General features: G+C 30.9%; 2 protein-coding genes across 3 annotated transcripts in view; one reads left to right on the top strand and one right to left on the bottom strand.

Moving 5' to 3' along the window:
* Window positions 1–700, top strand: part of LOC134687587 (serum paraoxonase/arylesterase 1-like) — a 117674-nt gene extending 116974 nt beyond the window's left edge. For both annotated transcript variants that reach the window (XM_063548001.1, XM_063548002.1), the window contains exon 10: window positions 428–700. In XM_063548001.1, coding sequence (XP_063404071.1) covers window positions 428–601 — 174 coding nt within the window. In that variant the 3' untranslated portion in view covers window positions 602–700. The remainder of the gene's footprint in view (window positions 1–427) is intronic.
* Window positions 701–4011: 3311 nt separating this feature from the next.
* Window positions 4012–10469, bottom strand: LOC134687589 (dehydrodolichyl diphosphate synthase complex subunit nus1-like). The gene is made up of 5 exons (XM_063548003.1): window positions 9983–10469; window positions 7227–7361; window positions 5987–6145; window positions 5030–5129; window positions 4012–4228 (listed from the first exon to the last, which is right to left on the bottom strand). The coding sequence occupies exons 1-5, from the start codon at window positions 10257–10259 to the stop codon at window positions 4138–4140; spliced, it is 762 nt and encodes a 253-aa protein (XP_063404073.1). The 5' UTR covers window positions 10260–10469; the 3' UTR covers window positions 4012–4137.
* Window positions 10470–14839: the final 4370 nt, after the last annotated feature.

The following is a 14839-nucleotide window of genomic DNA, read 5'->3' on the forward strand; positions in this document are numbered from 1 at the left end:
TTATTCGTTTTGTTCATAGATCTCTTTAAAAAGGGAACAAATTAGAATAGTCGTGGATATGTAGTTTTGTGTCATAATATATCGAAATTGTTTTAGGCTTCAGTCCGTGTCTATGTTGTTTTGATGGCTCTATGTAAAATCCGTCGTTTGGGTTTCGTTCAAGCAATTTTAAAAAGGTGAATATCTTAGGACAAGTACTGAAAAATCACCTTGTACTTGTTTTACACCTGTTTAATTGTTACATACACAAGCATATTTAATAAAGTCAACAGTAGTTTTCCGCTGTTCAAAACTTATAAATCCATGGACAAAAAACAAATTTGGGGTAACAAACTAAAACCGAGGAAAACGCATTAAATATAAGAGGAGAACAACGACATAACACCAAAATGTAACACACAACTAGTAGATTTTTCAAATGTTCCAGGTTCTCAAAATAAAAACAGAGAATGGTAACCTTACATCTGATATCACAGAGGTATTTCTTGACAATGGTGAATTTTGTTCAGGATCAGCGACAGCTTCGTATTATAAAGGACGACTGCTTATAGGGACAGTTGGAACCGAACTGATACTATGTGATGTTCTTTATAACCCATAATGAGGAATGAACTAATCTCGTTTATTTCTTAGTATACTGTATTTACTTATTTAGCAGTGTTCGCTTACGTGCCACTAAATATGCAGGATCACTCTTCAACTTTTACCTCAGTTTTTTGTATATTTCAAGAGTATGATAGCTTTTACTTTTAATTGTAATTGTAATTGAATGTTAATTTGATTTACACGATATCATTTATTCTTACTATTCTGATTTACTTATATATATTTTCACATATCTATAGACTTAGAAATAATAAAATATTTAAATACATAGACTAGCATTAATTCAGATCTTTATTTCATTCAGAAGCATATAACTATCAATTCAAACCTTGAAGTACAGATTCTTGGTACTGACCGTAGTTTATTATCTAGACGTGTTTGGTGTCATTTTATTTATCATTATGAATATTACTTTTTCTGTTTTAAGACTTATTTGTTTGTGATATTCATTTGACGTGGCTCTGTAATGTTTCTTTGGTTACTATTTACATGTTTCTTTTTTTTATAGTGATAAAGATCATAATTACACAAAGTTGACTGCTGTACCCCTATTTTTGACATGTTTATCTATTATGTCTGGTTTTTGTTGTTCACACATCGTTATCAATATTATGGAATTTTTATGCGATTGTCACACAAGTGAGAGGTTCAGCCAGCTATTAAACCGGGTTTTATCCACCATTATCTACATAAGAAAATGCCTGTAACAAGACAGGAATATGGCATGTGTTTAACAATTATCCATAGGTTAGATGTGTCTGAACTTTTGATTTTGTCATTTGATTAGGGACTAACTGATTTAAATTTTCTTCGGAGTTCGGTATTTTTGTTATTTTACTTTTGACTGATTTTGTATCTTTGCAAAATATTGACTCAATCTGTTTACTGTTAATATCGAACAATAATGTGTTCATAGCACCAGTAACATTAGAGAACTGTCTACAAGTGGCAAGTGACATCACTGGACATAGTAAGGAAACACATCACACGTCTGATTATTCAATTTATTTCCGAGGAGATTTATTTTGTGATGTCTTGTTTTCATCAAAAATTTTATAACACTGTCGGAATTCAGTCATATGGAACCAATCAGTGTTGTCTTTAATAATTGCAATAACTAATTTTTAACAAATTTTAGACACCTCAAATCAAAATATTATTTTACAAAATTTGGAGACAAATATCACCTTTTATTAGGTAATATTCTAAATCTTTTTAGGGCATCAACTAATTTATTATGTTTGCCTGCATCAGATGAATACACATATCTAATAGAATTATCAAAACAGATTTGGCAATGTCCCTTTCTGCTCTGCCAGATGCATGATAATTCCATTGACTGTATATTTGACAAACAGTGGTGATGAAGTGCAACTAGAAAATGTTGCTGTCTATAAGACACAAATGATGTCTCCAACTGACAATAAGAAATTATAAAATTAACACAATGCATGATGATGATGTCTTTTTTTTATTTTGAATGTTTACACTTGCAGGACTGTGTGTTCAGTCAAAAGATTTCAACTTTCAATTTTCAGTAGTCTTCAAGTTCAACTTTCTATTTCTAGTAGTCACCCCTTTCGGACTTCTAGAGGGGAAAAAACGAAGTCCAAACACCTGGCATTTTTAGGGGACGTGAGAAAAAAACCCACTAAATCCTTTGAACATGCACACCTATATTATGTGTAGAAACATTCTGCAAAATATTACAGCTGTAGCTCAAACACTGAAGGAGAAAGCCAGACAAACCATGATCTCTTTATGCAGCTAGGACCAAAATGGCCTGGCATTTTTCGAGTATTTGTGGGGAAAAAAGCCTGAGGCCGGTTAAGGCATGCACACCTCTGTAAACCTATTGAAGCATCCTGCCAAATATTAAAGCTGTAGCTCAAAAATTAACAAAGATAGCCATACATATAGCCAATCATATAATCTATATCCAGACAGATGAACAGATGGACGGAATTACTCACATTTTTTAGGAGAATGTGTGTAACCTCCAAATCACTGAACAATGTTTTTAAAAATGATCTGCAGTATTGCTTTATATGTAAACCTTTTACATAAAATTTCATTAATTCTGATTCAAAAATATGTAAATCTGCTACTTTTTCCTTAACTTTCTGGTGTTACAACTAGATTTCAACCATCCAACCATCTCTAAAGATGACACTATAAATATAAGTTTATAGTGCTTGTGTATTGACATTCTCATTAAATTTTGACTTTTCAACAGAAATTTCTAATTTGCACCTAGAGCAATTAAGTGAATAAATTGTTGAACAAGCCTTACACCAACTTTTATCATTGGTATCATCTTAAGTTGTTAACAAAAAATGTGTCATTTAGTCCTTTTAATAGCAATTAAATTAAAAGAAAAACATCTTTTGGGGAAAACACAAAATCAATTATCCAAGAAAATGCAAGTTTTTCCCAATCCATAAAAATTGATACCCTACAAAATAAATGAAACCACAATACTGAATCAACTAGAAAAAGCTGTAGGTCAAGATTTGAAAATTAAATCAACTCTTCAATACCTGATAGCTGTCTAGATTTAATCACTACTTTTATCTGTCTGCATCCTTACATTCCTAAATCAAATAACTTAGTACAATCTCAGTCCACATAACTTTCAAACAATCTCAGTCCACATAACTCATTTTTTACCACTTTAGAAATACAGGCCATAAAGGAGATTTCTGTCACTGAGAAAAAATATAGAAATTAAGGGAAAATATAAGAGACTTGATAGCCTGTTTTTTTACATTTCTACAGGGAATAAATAAAACTAGAGGCTCTAAAGAGCCTGTGTCGCTCACCTTGGTCTATGTAAATATTAAACAAAGGAAGCAGATGGATTCATGACAAAATTGGACTATATAGGACAATAACTCCTTAGGGGGTCATTTGACCATTTCGGTCATGTTGACTTATTTGTAAATCTTACTTTGCTGAACATTATTGCTGTTTACAGTTTATCTCTATCTATAATAATATTCATGATAATAACCAAAAACAGCAAAATTTCCTTAAAATTACCAATTCAGGGGCAGCAACCCAAAAACGGGTTGTCCGATTCATCTGAAAATTTCAGAACAGATAGATGTTGATCTTATAAACAATTTTACCCATATGACAGATTTGCTCTAAATGCTTTGGTTTTTGAGTTATAGGCCAAAAACTGCATTTTACACCTTCAGACCAGGTGAGCTAAACACAAATGTCTGATTTGCCCTTCCTTAAGGTTTTCAGAAGTTAACAAAGGATGCTAAACAAGGTCCTGAGGAACTTCACTCAGTTTATGATATCATATAATACATGTAGAAACTAAAATGGAGGATCTAAAAAGAATTAGAAAACTATCACTGGATACATTTTTTCATAAATAAATGAATAAAAAGCTTAATTTGTGATTTTTTTTATATATTATATTTTTATGACAACTCCTAGATCCATCCCCCTTCCATTCACAGTAAGTATTCTGGATGACTAAAATGCTATGATAGTAACAATTCTAATGTGACTATGCTATCTTCCAAATCTCTGATCTGTATCTCCATAAGAGTGTAATAATGATATAAATGATTTGTATGTCAATCCATCATGTGTTTGATGTGTCCTGAAAAATAAAAAAGTTTGTAATATAAAAATATCAATAATCTAATCCCCTGTTAAAAAAAATATATGATAATTTTTTTACTTTGTTCTCCCATTTTATTTTTAATCTTTTAAGCTGATGCACATATTTCAATTAAGTATTATCTGAATAATAAATTATTTTTGTTATGACCATCAATTTCAAATTAAAGAGTAAATCCTTCTGACTGGGTTCAATAAATGATTTCACTTGTTTCATGCCTTCACATTTTATGAATATACCAGGTCATGTCAGAAAAGTGTGATGTTCTTTATTATTTACATTTGTCTATACAATTTTACACCCAAAATGTCATTTTCCAGTGATATTTAAATTTGTATGACTCATGAGTAAGTAGTCTTTTAAGGTCAAGGAACAGTAAATGGGCTATGTCGCAGATTTTGCTAAAAATTTGCATACAACCTTGGCTCGTTGAACTACAACTGAAAATCGAAAAAATAATACATTTATCTCTTTTATTATCTGAAAAATTGCAGATTGATTTCTTTTAATATGGGTGAATATTTGTATAGAAAGCACATAAAATCGAGCCAGAGTTGTATGCCAAATTTTACTGAAATCTGTGACATAGCCCATTTACTGTCACTTGACCTTAATTGTTCTTTAATTTTGTGTTGTATTTACATGCATGAAGGCTGTACTTTAACCTATAATGGTTTACTTTTTAAATTGTTATTTGGATGGAGAGTTGTCTCATTGGCACTCACACCACATCTTCCTATATCTATGATATGCTCTATTTTGGAATAATATAGTACTTACAAAATTTCTGTAAGTCTTATTTGCCAGGGTAAAAATCCCAATAATGAATCAACTGTTCCAAATCTTATGATAAGGTCAGGATCTGGAAACTTATTTGTTCCTAAAAATACAAAGAAAATCATTTCAGTAATGATGTAACAAACAACTCCTTAATTTTTTTAATTATACATTGTTGGACTATCAAACAAATATCATTCACTGTGGATTCATTAATATTCGTTGGATACCAATTTCTTTGGATTTTGTGGGTATAAGCCTATGTGTACCATAAAATGAAATGTTCAAAGAATGACAAATTTCATATAGGCTCGTATGCAGACTGTCTGACTTCTGTAAAAGTGAAATTAAATATCCACAATAATAAATCAATATACAGTTTTTGCCTGATTCTAATAAAGAGTTTTGAAAAAAAGATAACAACGCAACATTCAAAGGGTGCAATGTTTGAGGCTATGGACCATTCTTAACCTATAAAATGCAAGGATTTTTTTTTATAATTAATGAAGTATTTTGGAGATTGATAAGCCTTTTATGAAAGCTCTGAATCAGAAGTATTGTCTGTGTAAGGTATGAATGTTTTCCTGTGAAATCTGATTAGAAAGATTTATCCTGCAATCAGCTAACTATTACACAAATATCAGGTATACAAATAATTTTTTGCTTTATTTGTACACGTAAAAATAAAATCTCCTGTTATCCATTTCTTGCTGAGCAAGCAGTAATATGGATATTTCTTTTTGGGTAACAGTTTATACTCTTCAGGATCAATGTTACTACTATCATGACTATGTCAATTTCTAAAGTCAGAGTCATAGATTTGGATTTTAACAACTAATGCCCAAGTACCATGACATGTAAATTGCAGTAGCTCACTCTGAAAAGTAAACATGGAAATTGACAATGCATTGTTCAGTATCACTGAAAAGAATATTAGTTATGAAACTTAGATATAATTACCTTGTAAAATGCTATCTATATGCTGTATTGTAATGTCCTCCAACTTTCGCTGATGTGTTGCTACTTCTCTGGATAAATTTTGTGCTAACTTGACTAGTTCTCTCCTACCATCTTCAGGACCCACAAGTTGTATATCTATTTTACAATTATTACTATATCCTATAATGAAAATATATAACGTAAAGCATATATATATATCAAAAGTTAAATATTTGTTGATATCAGTAACAATGTATAAGGTCAAAATCAAAATTACTTGTTTCACTTCAGGGTACCTGGCTGTAAGTAACCTACTCTATTTATTAGCCTCAAATGCTGTTATTAGCTATAGTAATCATTGTCACTTTTGAAAGCAATTGTTGAAAAATTCATAGATCTCACCGTTAATAAAAGGTAGAAAATAATCACATGGACTTCAAAGGGGAAAGACAAAGTATCTCACCTTCCATGCAAAACCCCACTAAATATGGATTAATTTTTTTTCATTGCAATGATTGCATACTACTTTTTTTTTTATTTTGTGCTACAGGTAAACCATCATTTTCAAGGAAGAACACATTGTCTATATCTAGTCTGTAGGCATATTAGACAAAACTATGAAATCCAATATCTAGGGAAAAAAAAATACTAAATCCACCAAAACTGGTACCAACAAAAACAAAATTGATCCACAGTAAAAGGTCAATAAGTCATGAATCATAAATATAATACAATGGACATATTTTTTCTGTTTTTGTTTGAGATTTATCATGAAAGCCACGTCTTTTTCAACTTCGTTTTCCAGTTTTTCTTGTACATGTATTGTGTTTATTATTACATAACTATCATGGGTTAAGGGGAGAGTTAAGTGCTAACCAACATGGTAAACCTTGTCCATGTTGTCACATTTTGATGTGTTTGTCTCCATCCCAGCATGTTGAATCCAGTGGTTGTTGGTTGCCCTTTATCCTTCATTGAAACATTGTAACTAAATCAGGTAGTTGAATTTCTATCCAACTAATTGGAAACCATTACAAAATTAATATTATTTAAGATGTCACATTACAGTTCAAAGATATTGATGATTCAGTCAATAATAAGGAAATTTGTTTTACAATTATCTGTATGCAGTACATGGTACATGTATGATGAATTTAGTTTTTGATCCTCAAATTTGTCATTCGAAATATCATGAATATAGTCAGAACCTGTTTTATGTTTTTAACCCTATTATTTAGAAAATCTGACAATTGATGCATACCATTTTCTAAATATAAATCTGTCTGGTTATTGGTATGCAAACATATACTGTATTTTGTGCTTTCATCATGTAAGATTTCTTTCTGTTTCTTTGCTACAACCTCTTTTAAAACAGCATGATTTCTTTTAAATTCTCCTGGAAAATACATTCATGTAAATTAATGCTCAGATTCTACATGCATGTACATGATGTATACGCCGTACACCATGATATAAACATATTAAAATATGTTCAAGGTTGTAATATAAATCTTCAACAAATAATCTAATATGTAGACTGAAGTAAGATTAGGTTTTTAGTAACACAAATATTTACAACAAAAACTTCTAGGACAAAGGGAGATAACTCTGCTTAAAAATTCAGCATTTACATAATGTTCATGTACATGTATGTACCAAGAAATAGTTAAATGTAACATGAACAAGTCTTATCCCGAATTTACTGCAGAAAATGAAATATAATCTAATTTATCATTTTGATTTACATTTGTACTGAAGTGACATATATAGCTATATAAATGTATTGATGATAAAAAAAGAAAGAAAAAAAGAAAAAAAATCTGCTAATTCTCGACTTTTTCAAAGGCTTTTAAGCTTTTGCCTGGCATGCTAGGTGTTCTAAAGCCTTAAATTCCTAAATGAATTATATAACATTGTATTCTGTCATCAGAAGAAAGACAAACCAATGAATACAAAGGTATTTCTCACCAGCAGATCATAATCATTAATGGTTCTAAGGATTTTTGAATGTGAGTCCAGGGACTCATCATTTTTCTCCATGGCCAGTCCAACAGTAAGAAGAAGATATTTTATTGCAATATGATTTATCATGTAAGCCTATTCTGCTATTAGAGCAATGGAATGACATTAAATTCAGATAACTTTTAAACTTTTCTATAAGCATGATAAAATGATAACAACATGAACAAGTGCATTTAGTTTATACATTATTTTACAATCATGATGCATCTTTGAACCCATTTAGAAAATGGTAAGTCCAGGACTCATGGACTCGACTTAGTGAGAACCCTGATATTATTCATTAATAGTTGAAGGCAAAATATATTACAAAGTTAAAGTAGAATCTAGTGTCACACTAGGATGGGTTCTTAAATCACATCTATATCATTTTGATAAGGCTTATCTCAAACATCGAAATTATGAAAAGAGGATACATGTAAATGTACCATGGTATGGTCTATTTCACCACTTTCTCAGACAGACTGCGATAAACTCCAAGTAGACCTTGGACACACTGACAAGAGTCTGGGCATGTTACAAGACATTCAGATATAATATAAGATAATAGAATATGATGGAACCCTTAACAACAAAATTGCTAAAATTAAAAAAGTACAATGACAAGCTGCAAAATGACCTGGTAGCCATACATGTACATGTACAAAATGATGTAGATGAAAATAAATTCCTTCAAAATCCATAAACAATAATTCTCCAATTGTAAATGATATTATACATATCCATCACAACCAGCTATATGTATATGTATTGTAAGCAAGATTGTTGTAGGTCCTTCTTTGTAAACTTGTCAGAGTCTAAGAATGGAACTATATGTTTGTATAGATGTGTACATGTTCATGTACAGTATGTGAGAAATTAAAGTGTTAAGGGACAGACACACCTAACTAAATGAACCATGACTACAGACCAATTCAACAATATTTATTTTCATTCTTTAATCATGTTCATATTCAATATTCAACATGTTGACTGTGTGTAGTAAAGGGAGAATCCGGGTCCGTTCGTGCCCATCCATGTTCGCACCCACTCATGTTCGCCCCCTTTCACTTTCGCACCATACATGTTCGCACCCAAAGTCTGTTCGCACCCTGCATGTTCGCGCCCAATTTTAATTGGTTTTGGGTTTGATAACTTTGTCTTCATGTTTTGGCTATTCTTGCAAGTATAATTGTTTTCGTTGTCTCAAAATAAAGTGAGACAGCATTTTTTATTGCGTTGGATAAATTGAAAGACTATTAGTGTATTGTTAAAACAAATAATATTCCTTTCTAAATAAAGTGGGATGCTGTCAACGTTTTATTTTGTGTTGAATAACTCTTCTTCATTACGGTTTTGGTTAGTGTATTGCTATAACTTTGTTTTATTGACTTGTTTCAAAATGAAGTGAGATTCTGACTACGTTTTTTTTTGTGTGTTGAATACATTTTATCTGGCATGTTTTGGTTATAATAGTGTATTGCTATATTTTATCGTTTCATTGTTTCAGAGGGACCAAGCTGTTAAAAACAAATATCTTTTGTGCTTTCCATTTAAAATCTTCAATCTTTTACTCATACCAAGCTATAAATACATTTAGTATTTACATGAAAGCAATTAAAAACAACAATCCGGATTTTCCAATTATTAAACTCGAATTTGAATTTAAATTGGGCGCGAACGTGTAGAGTGCGAACGGACCTTGGGTGCGAACGTGCAAGGTGCGAGGTGCGAACGTGAAGGGTGCGAAAGTATATTGGGCGCGAACAGACCTGATACCGTAAAGGGATATGAAATGGTATAATTTGACCACAGGGATTTGTTTAGTGGGTCAGATGAGGTTTTACTGTCACTGCCAATGGCTGTCGCTTTCCTTTATCCTTTGGTGTTTTATGTAGGATAGCGACCCCCATTGACAGTAATACCACTTTGGTTAATGTAGATGATAGTGTTTAAATGTAATCAATCAAGATTGCTCATGTGTCAGATTTTTTTCATTACAAATACTAGCATGCTTACCATTTACATCATAAACACTGATGCAAGATATTCCTAACGCTAGTGACCATATTATAATGTTAGCTATATCTGTGTATGAAAGTTTCTCTTCTAAAACAACTATTCCTATATGTACTGGCAACTTGTTTATCTGCCTTGCATCAGCTTTGATAAAGTCGACTGACGATTTTTGTTTAAAAACCAAGCCGAAATGTATAAAATAACTTGTACATTGTTTTACAAACACTCCAAATGATAAAATACAATGAATTAGTCTCAAAACAAGTTGTTCAAACATAGTTCACGTAGTATTATTATGTTTTAGCTATTGAAAGAGTGGATATCATAATTTATCGGATCAGGCACCGGTCTTGTGTTCTCGTGTACCGGAAGTAATACGGTTAGAATGCTGAGGGCACTTCCTCTTTCGTGGAAAACACTATAAAATCACATAAGATAATAACACCTGATGCAGATAAACTTTCTACTGTAATTAAAAAGAAAATATCAGTATCCCTTTGATTGTGCAATGAATTTGTCAAGAAAACGGAAAAGTATAAAAAGTATGGAGCACAAAAATAACATTTTCAACCCACTGTGCTTTCCTTGACGTCCGCGTTCATTTTACATTTATTTCCCAACATTTATCCAGAGACATATTTTATATGTCTCTGATTTATCCAATCAGTGTTAATAAATGGGATTATAATACCTTGAATACTGACAATCTGAGCTCTCATATGCCCTAGAGATGATCTGATTTATAAAATTGACCATTTTGAATTATAAAACAGATGTACATAATTAATGCCAAAAAATGCATATTGCACATAAAAGTATGTCTTTTACCCAAATAATCTACAAATTTGGAGAGGGATCTTAATGTGTAATCAGGGATATACTAATATACTAGTATAGAAAGTCCCTGGTGTAGTTAAGACCTTTTTATTTCTATTAAAATGTCACGGAATAAAAGTTCCTTCATAATATAAGTTCCTAAAGGAAAAAATATTCTGGAATATTATTTCCACAGGAATAAATATTACAGTATATGTACCTAACGGAATAAATGATATAGAATATTTGTTCCAACAGGAATAGATATTATTACAATGTTTATAACAAAGTTTCCATTGGAACTTCTGTTAGGTGGAACAAATATACGTTGACAGTGTTCTCGAAGCTATCTTAGGATTAGGACGTGTCCTAAGTCTATCTTATGACAAGTCTTTGTCCTAAGTCGTGTTCTCGAAGCTCTCTTAACTTATGATATATCTCACTTAACGTCCTAACAAGGTGTCTTAAGAGCATCCTATCTTCATCCTAGTGTAACAAAGTTTGGATTTCGCTTTTTGCTCATTATTTTAAGTGAAAATGAACATGAAGTGAAACGCACCATCGGTTATTAACTCGTATATAAAGAAAAGGTGCATGATTTTAAACTTTGAACTTCGTGTTTCACGATACGATTATACTAAAAATGTAATTCTCGTTTCAAAACAAATTGTTTTCCAGTTTAAGTAACAATATATTTTTATATATTAATTACATTGGTAATTATGCAATTTATTCTGTACATGTAATTATAAAATTCGTAAACGATTTTATTACACATTTTCGTCATTAATAAATGTTTTATCAACAAATATATTTAACGATTTAAAATTTCGACTTAGGATATGTTTAGGATGTCCTAACATAAGATTCGTCTGAGATAGCTTCGAGACACAACTTAAGAGTGTCCTAAGTTGATCTTAAGTCCGTCCTAAAATTGGTCTTATCTATGACTTAGGACGAATCTTAGGATACTTTCGAGAACACCACCCCAGGTGATTAATCGCAATGTTTAGAATGCTGTATTAAAAAGTCCTGAATATGCATGAAATATATGCCACTGGACGTTAAGCAACCAACAATCAATCAATCGATCAATTATCAAATATTTGTTTTTCTTTGCATCAATGTTTCAACTCATTCATTTAAGAGGAGATAACTCTATGACTGAAATTCTTTTAAGGAATGTTAAAAAAAAATTAAGGTTTTACTTTAGATCGGAAAATAAGTTAGTTCACAAATAATTTTGTTGCAGGGTGGAGAACAGAAATATTTTCCCCCAAAAAATAATTTGTATTGCTCATAGTACGAGAAACAGAAGTGACAATTTATAGTTTTACTAAACACTTATCAAAGCTGACATATATTAAAAACAGACAAGGAAACATCAAATAACAAAAAAACATTACAATTGTATCAACAGGACATTGTTTTGATCAACATGAAACACGCTGATATTATCATAAGAGCGCTTTTATCCGACAATAAAAAAAAAACACCATACAACACAAGGATTTGTATGATAAGTCTGATCTAAAAGTAATTGGTTCAAATTCTTATCGATGGAATTTCAAAAAGATTAACATATATTTGAAATTATTGGTTCAAATTCTTATCAATGGAATTTCAAAAAGATTAACATATATTTGAAATTATTGGTTCAAATTCTTATCGATGGAATTTCAAAAAGATTAACATATATTTGAAATTACACTTTTTTGTTTTCTTTTTTAGTGATCATACCATTTAGACATGAAGGAGCTAGGCAGTGCATGATTTTATATATAGGTCAGTATTATAATTAAATGCAATTGTTATTTTCAATTAAGCTAGCAGAACTTTTATTACAGGTCAAGAAAAGCTTATTTAAAAATGAAGTATAGAGTTGGACTGAATTACTCATGTACCACTGGAAAAACTATGTAATAGCTTGATATATCATCATGATTATTTACTCAGGAAAACTAATCGTGTATGAACCCTTTGGAAAATCGGTGTGGTCACGTTTCTCCAACATTTGGTAATTAGACTAAAATAACATTAGGGATTATGGGATCTATTGATATCTACCTAATTCACCTGTTAACCAAATTGTTGTTAAAAAGGAATAAATGTTTTAAAAACAAACATATTTTTTAATAGTCTCCAAAAATTGTAAAAGTCGATATAATCTAACGCAGTGAATAGCTATTTTAAAAAACTAAACAAAACGGACGAGAGTTTTAACCCATTCAAAGAAAAAATTCTCAAAAATTTGAAACATTATTTGATGATTTTCAAAAAAAAACAACAGGGCTAATGACTTTCAGGAACAAATTACAACAAGTGAGATTGTAAAGGCAATTAAGTCCCTTAAAAATGGGAAAAGCACAGCTACTGATCTTATTTCAAATGAAATGTTGAAAAATGGAATATCAGTCTTAACAAAACCATTACAAAAGCTATTTAACTTAATTTTGAATAATGGAAGTTTTCCAAAAGTTTGGAATGAATCATTTTTAGTACTCCTACATAAAAAGGGAAGTAAAAGTGACCCTGGTAATTACAGAGGGATATCCATTACTTCAAACCTGGGAAAATTGTTTAATAAAATAATCCTCTCTCGATTACTTGCTCATATAAATGTAAACAAATTAATAAGTAATAACCAGATTGGCTTTAAAGAAGATAGTCGAACTGCAGACCACATTTTTTCCTTAAAATCTATTGTCAGCAATTATAAAGCCAAAAACAAAAAAATATTTGCTGCTTTCATTGATCTCAGAAAAGCGTTTGATACAATTTGGAGAATAGGATTATTTCATAAACTACTACAAAGTAATGTACCAAAACATATTTTTAATATAATATTTTCAATGTACTCCAATACAACAAGTAGAATTAAATTTTCTAATGGTCTTAGCCCATCGTTTGAATCAAACTGTGGTGTTAAACAAGGAGATGTATTGAGTCCTCTTCTCTTTAATTTTTTTATAAACGACATACTTAAAGACTTGGAAAATATCAATGCAGATCCAGTTGTAGTTGGTGATATTTCATTAAATGCACTTTTGTATGCAGATGATATTGTATTATTATCTGATAGCAAAGAGGGTTTGCAAAATTGTCTCAATACATTAAGTAATTATTGTTCTTCTTGGAAATTGCAAGTCAATACAGAGAAATCAAAAGTAATGGTTTTTAGTTCAAACGGAAAGTCTTTTCTGAACGAATTTTATTATAATGGCAAATCCTTAGAGACAGTTAATACTTATTGTTACTTGGGTATAAATATTAGATATAATGGCAGTTTTAATGTCGCCATCACTTCGCTTATGGAAAAAGCTAGGAAAGCGTATTTTAAAATAAAGAAAACAATAGGATTAGATAACCCTTGTAAACTTCTGGAAAAACTTTTTGATTCCTTAGTAGCCCCTATTCTCCTTTATTGTAGTGAAATCTGGGGGATTATTTCGACATTTAAAGACAGTGATGCCTACGAAAAGTTGCCGCGATATAAAATTTATTAAAGAAATCTTGGGAGTACACTGTAAGGCCTCGAATGATGCATGTCGTTCCGAACTTGCAAGACTGCCATTGAAAAATAGGATAATGTTATCTAGCATTAAATTCTGGGATCATTTAATCACTTCAGAAGGAAGTTTAGTTCACCAAATATATAATGCTACAAAAAAAAGCAACCCATGGGTTAAAAAGTTAAATATTATTATTCAAAACTTAGGTTTATCTTATTTGTCAAATGATAACCTTACTATTAAACCCCTGTTTGGTTTCATAAAACAAAGACTAACTGATCAGGGTTTTCAGGAACAACATGCAAATATTTCAGCATCTCCTAAATTAATATTTTTCCAGAGTGTCTACAAAATTAATGAACGGGCAGGTTATGTTGATGCTTTAAAAAATAGATCAGATCGATCATCATTATGTAAATTAAGAGTTAGTGCTCATAACCTTGCCATTGAAAGAGGAAGATATTTAAAAATGCCCAGAGATCAAAGAATTTGTGAAATCTGTAAAAGTGGCGAAATTGAAAATGAACAG

Source organism: Mytilus trossulus, chromosome 10 (genome assembly GCF_036588685.1).
Source record: "Mytilus trossulus isolate FHL-02 chromosome 10, PNRI_Mtr1.1.1.hap1, whole genome shotgun sequence".
Classification (NCBI taxonomy): domain Eukaryota; kingdom Metazoa; phylum Mollusca; class Bivalvia; order Mytilida; family Mytilidae; genus Mytilus; species Mytilus trossulus.

Excerpts from the sequence above, each read along its gene's own strand:
- LOC134687589 (XM_063548003.1), bottom strand. The coding sequence starts at position 10,259 with ATGTTTGAACAACTTGTTTTGAGACTAATTCATTGTATTTTATCATTT. Across the intron at positions 7,362-9,982 it reads CAGTGTTTATGATGTAAATG|GAGAATTTAAAAGAAATCAT; the intron begins GTAAGCATGCTA and ends TGTATTTTCCAG. Across the intron at positions 6,146-7,226 it reads AGATTTATATTTAGAAAATG|GATATAGTAATAATTGTAAA; the intron begins GTATGCATCAAT and ends TTTTCATTATAG.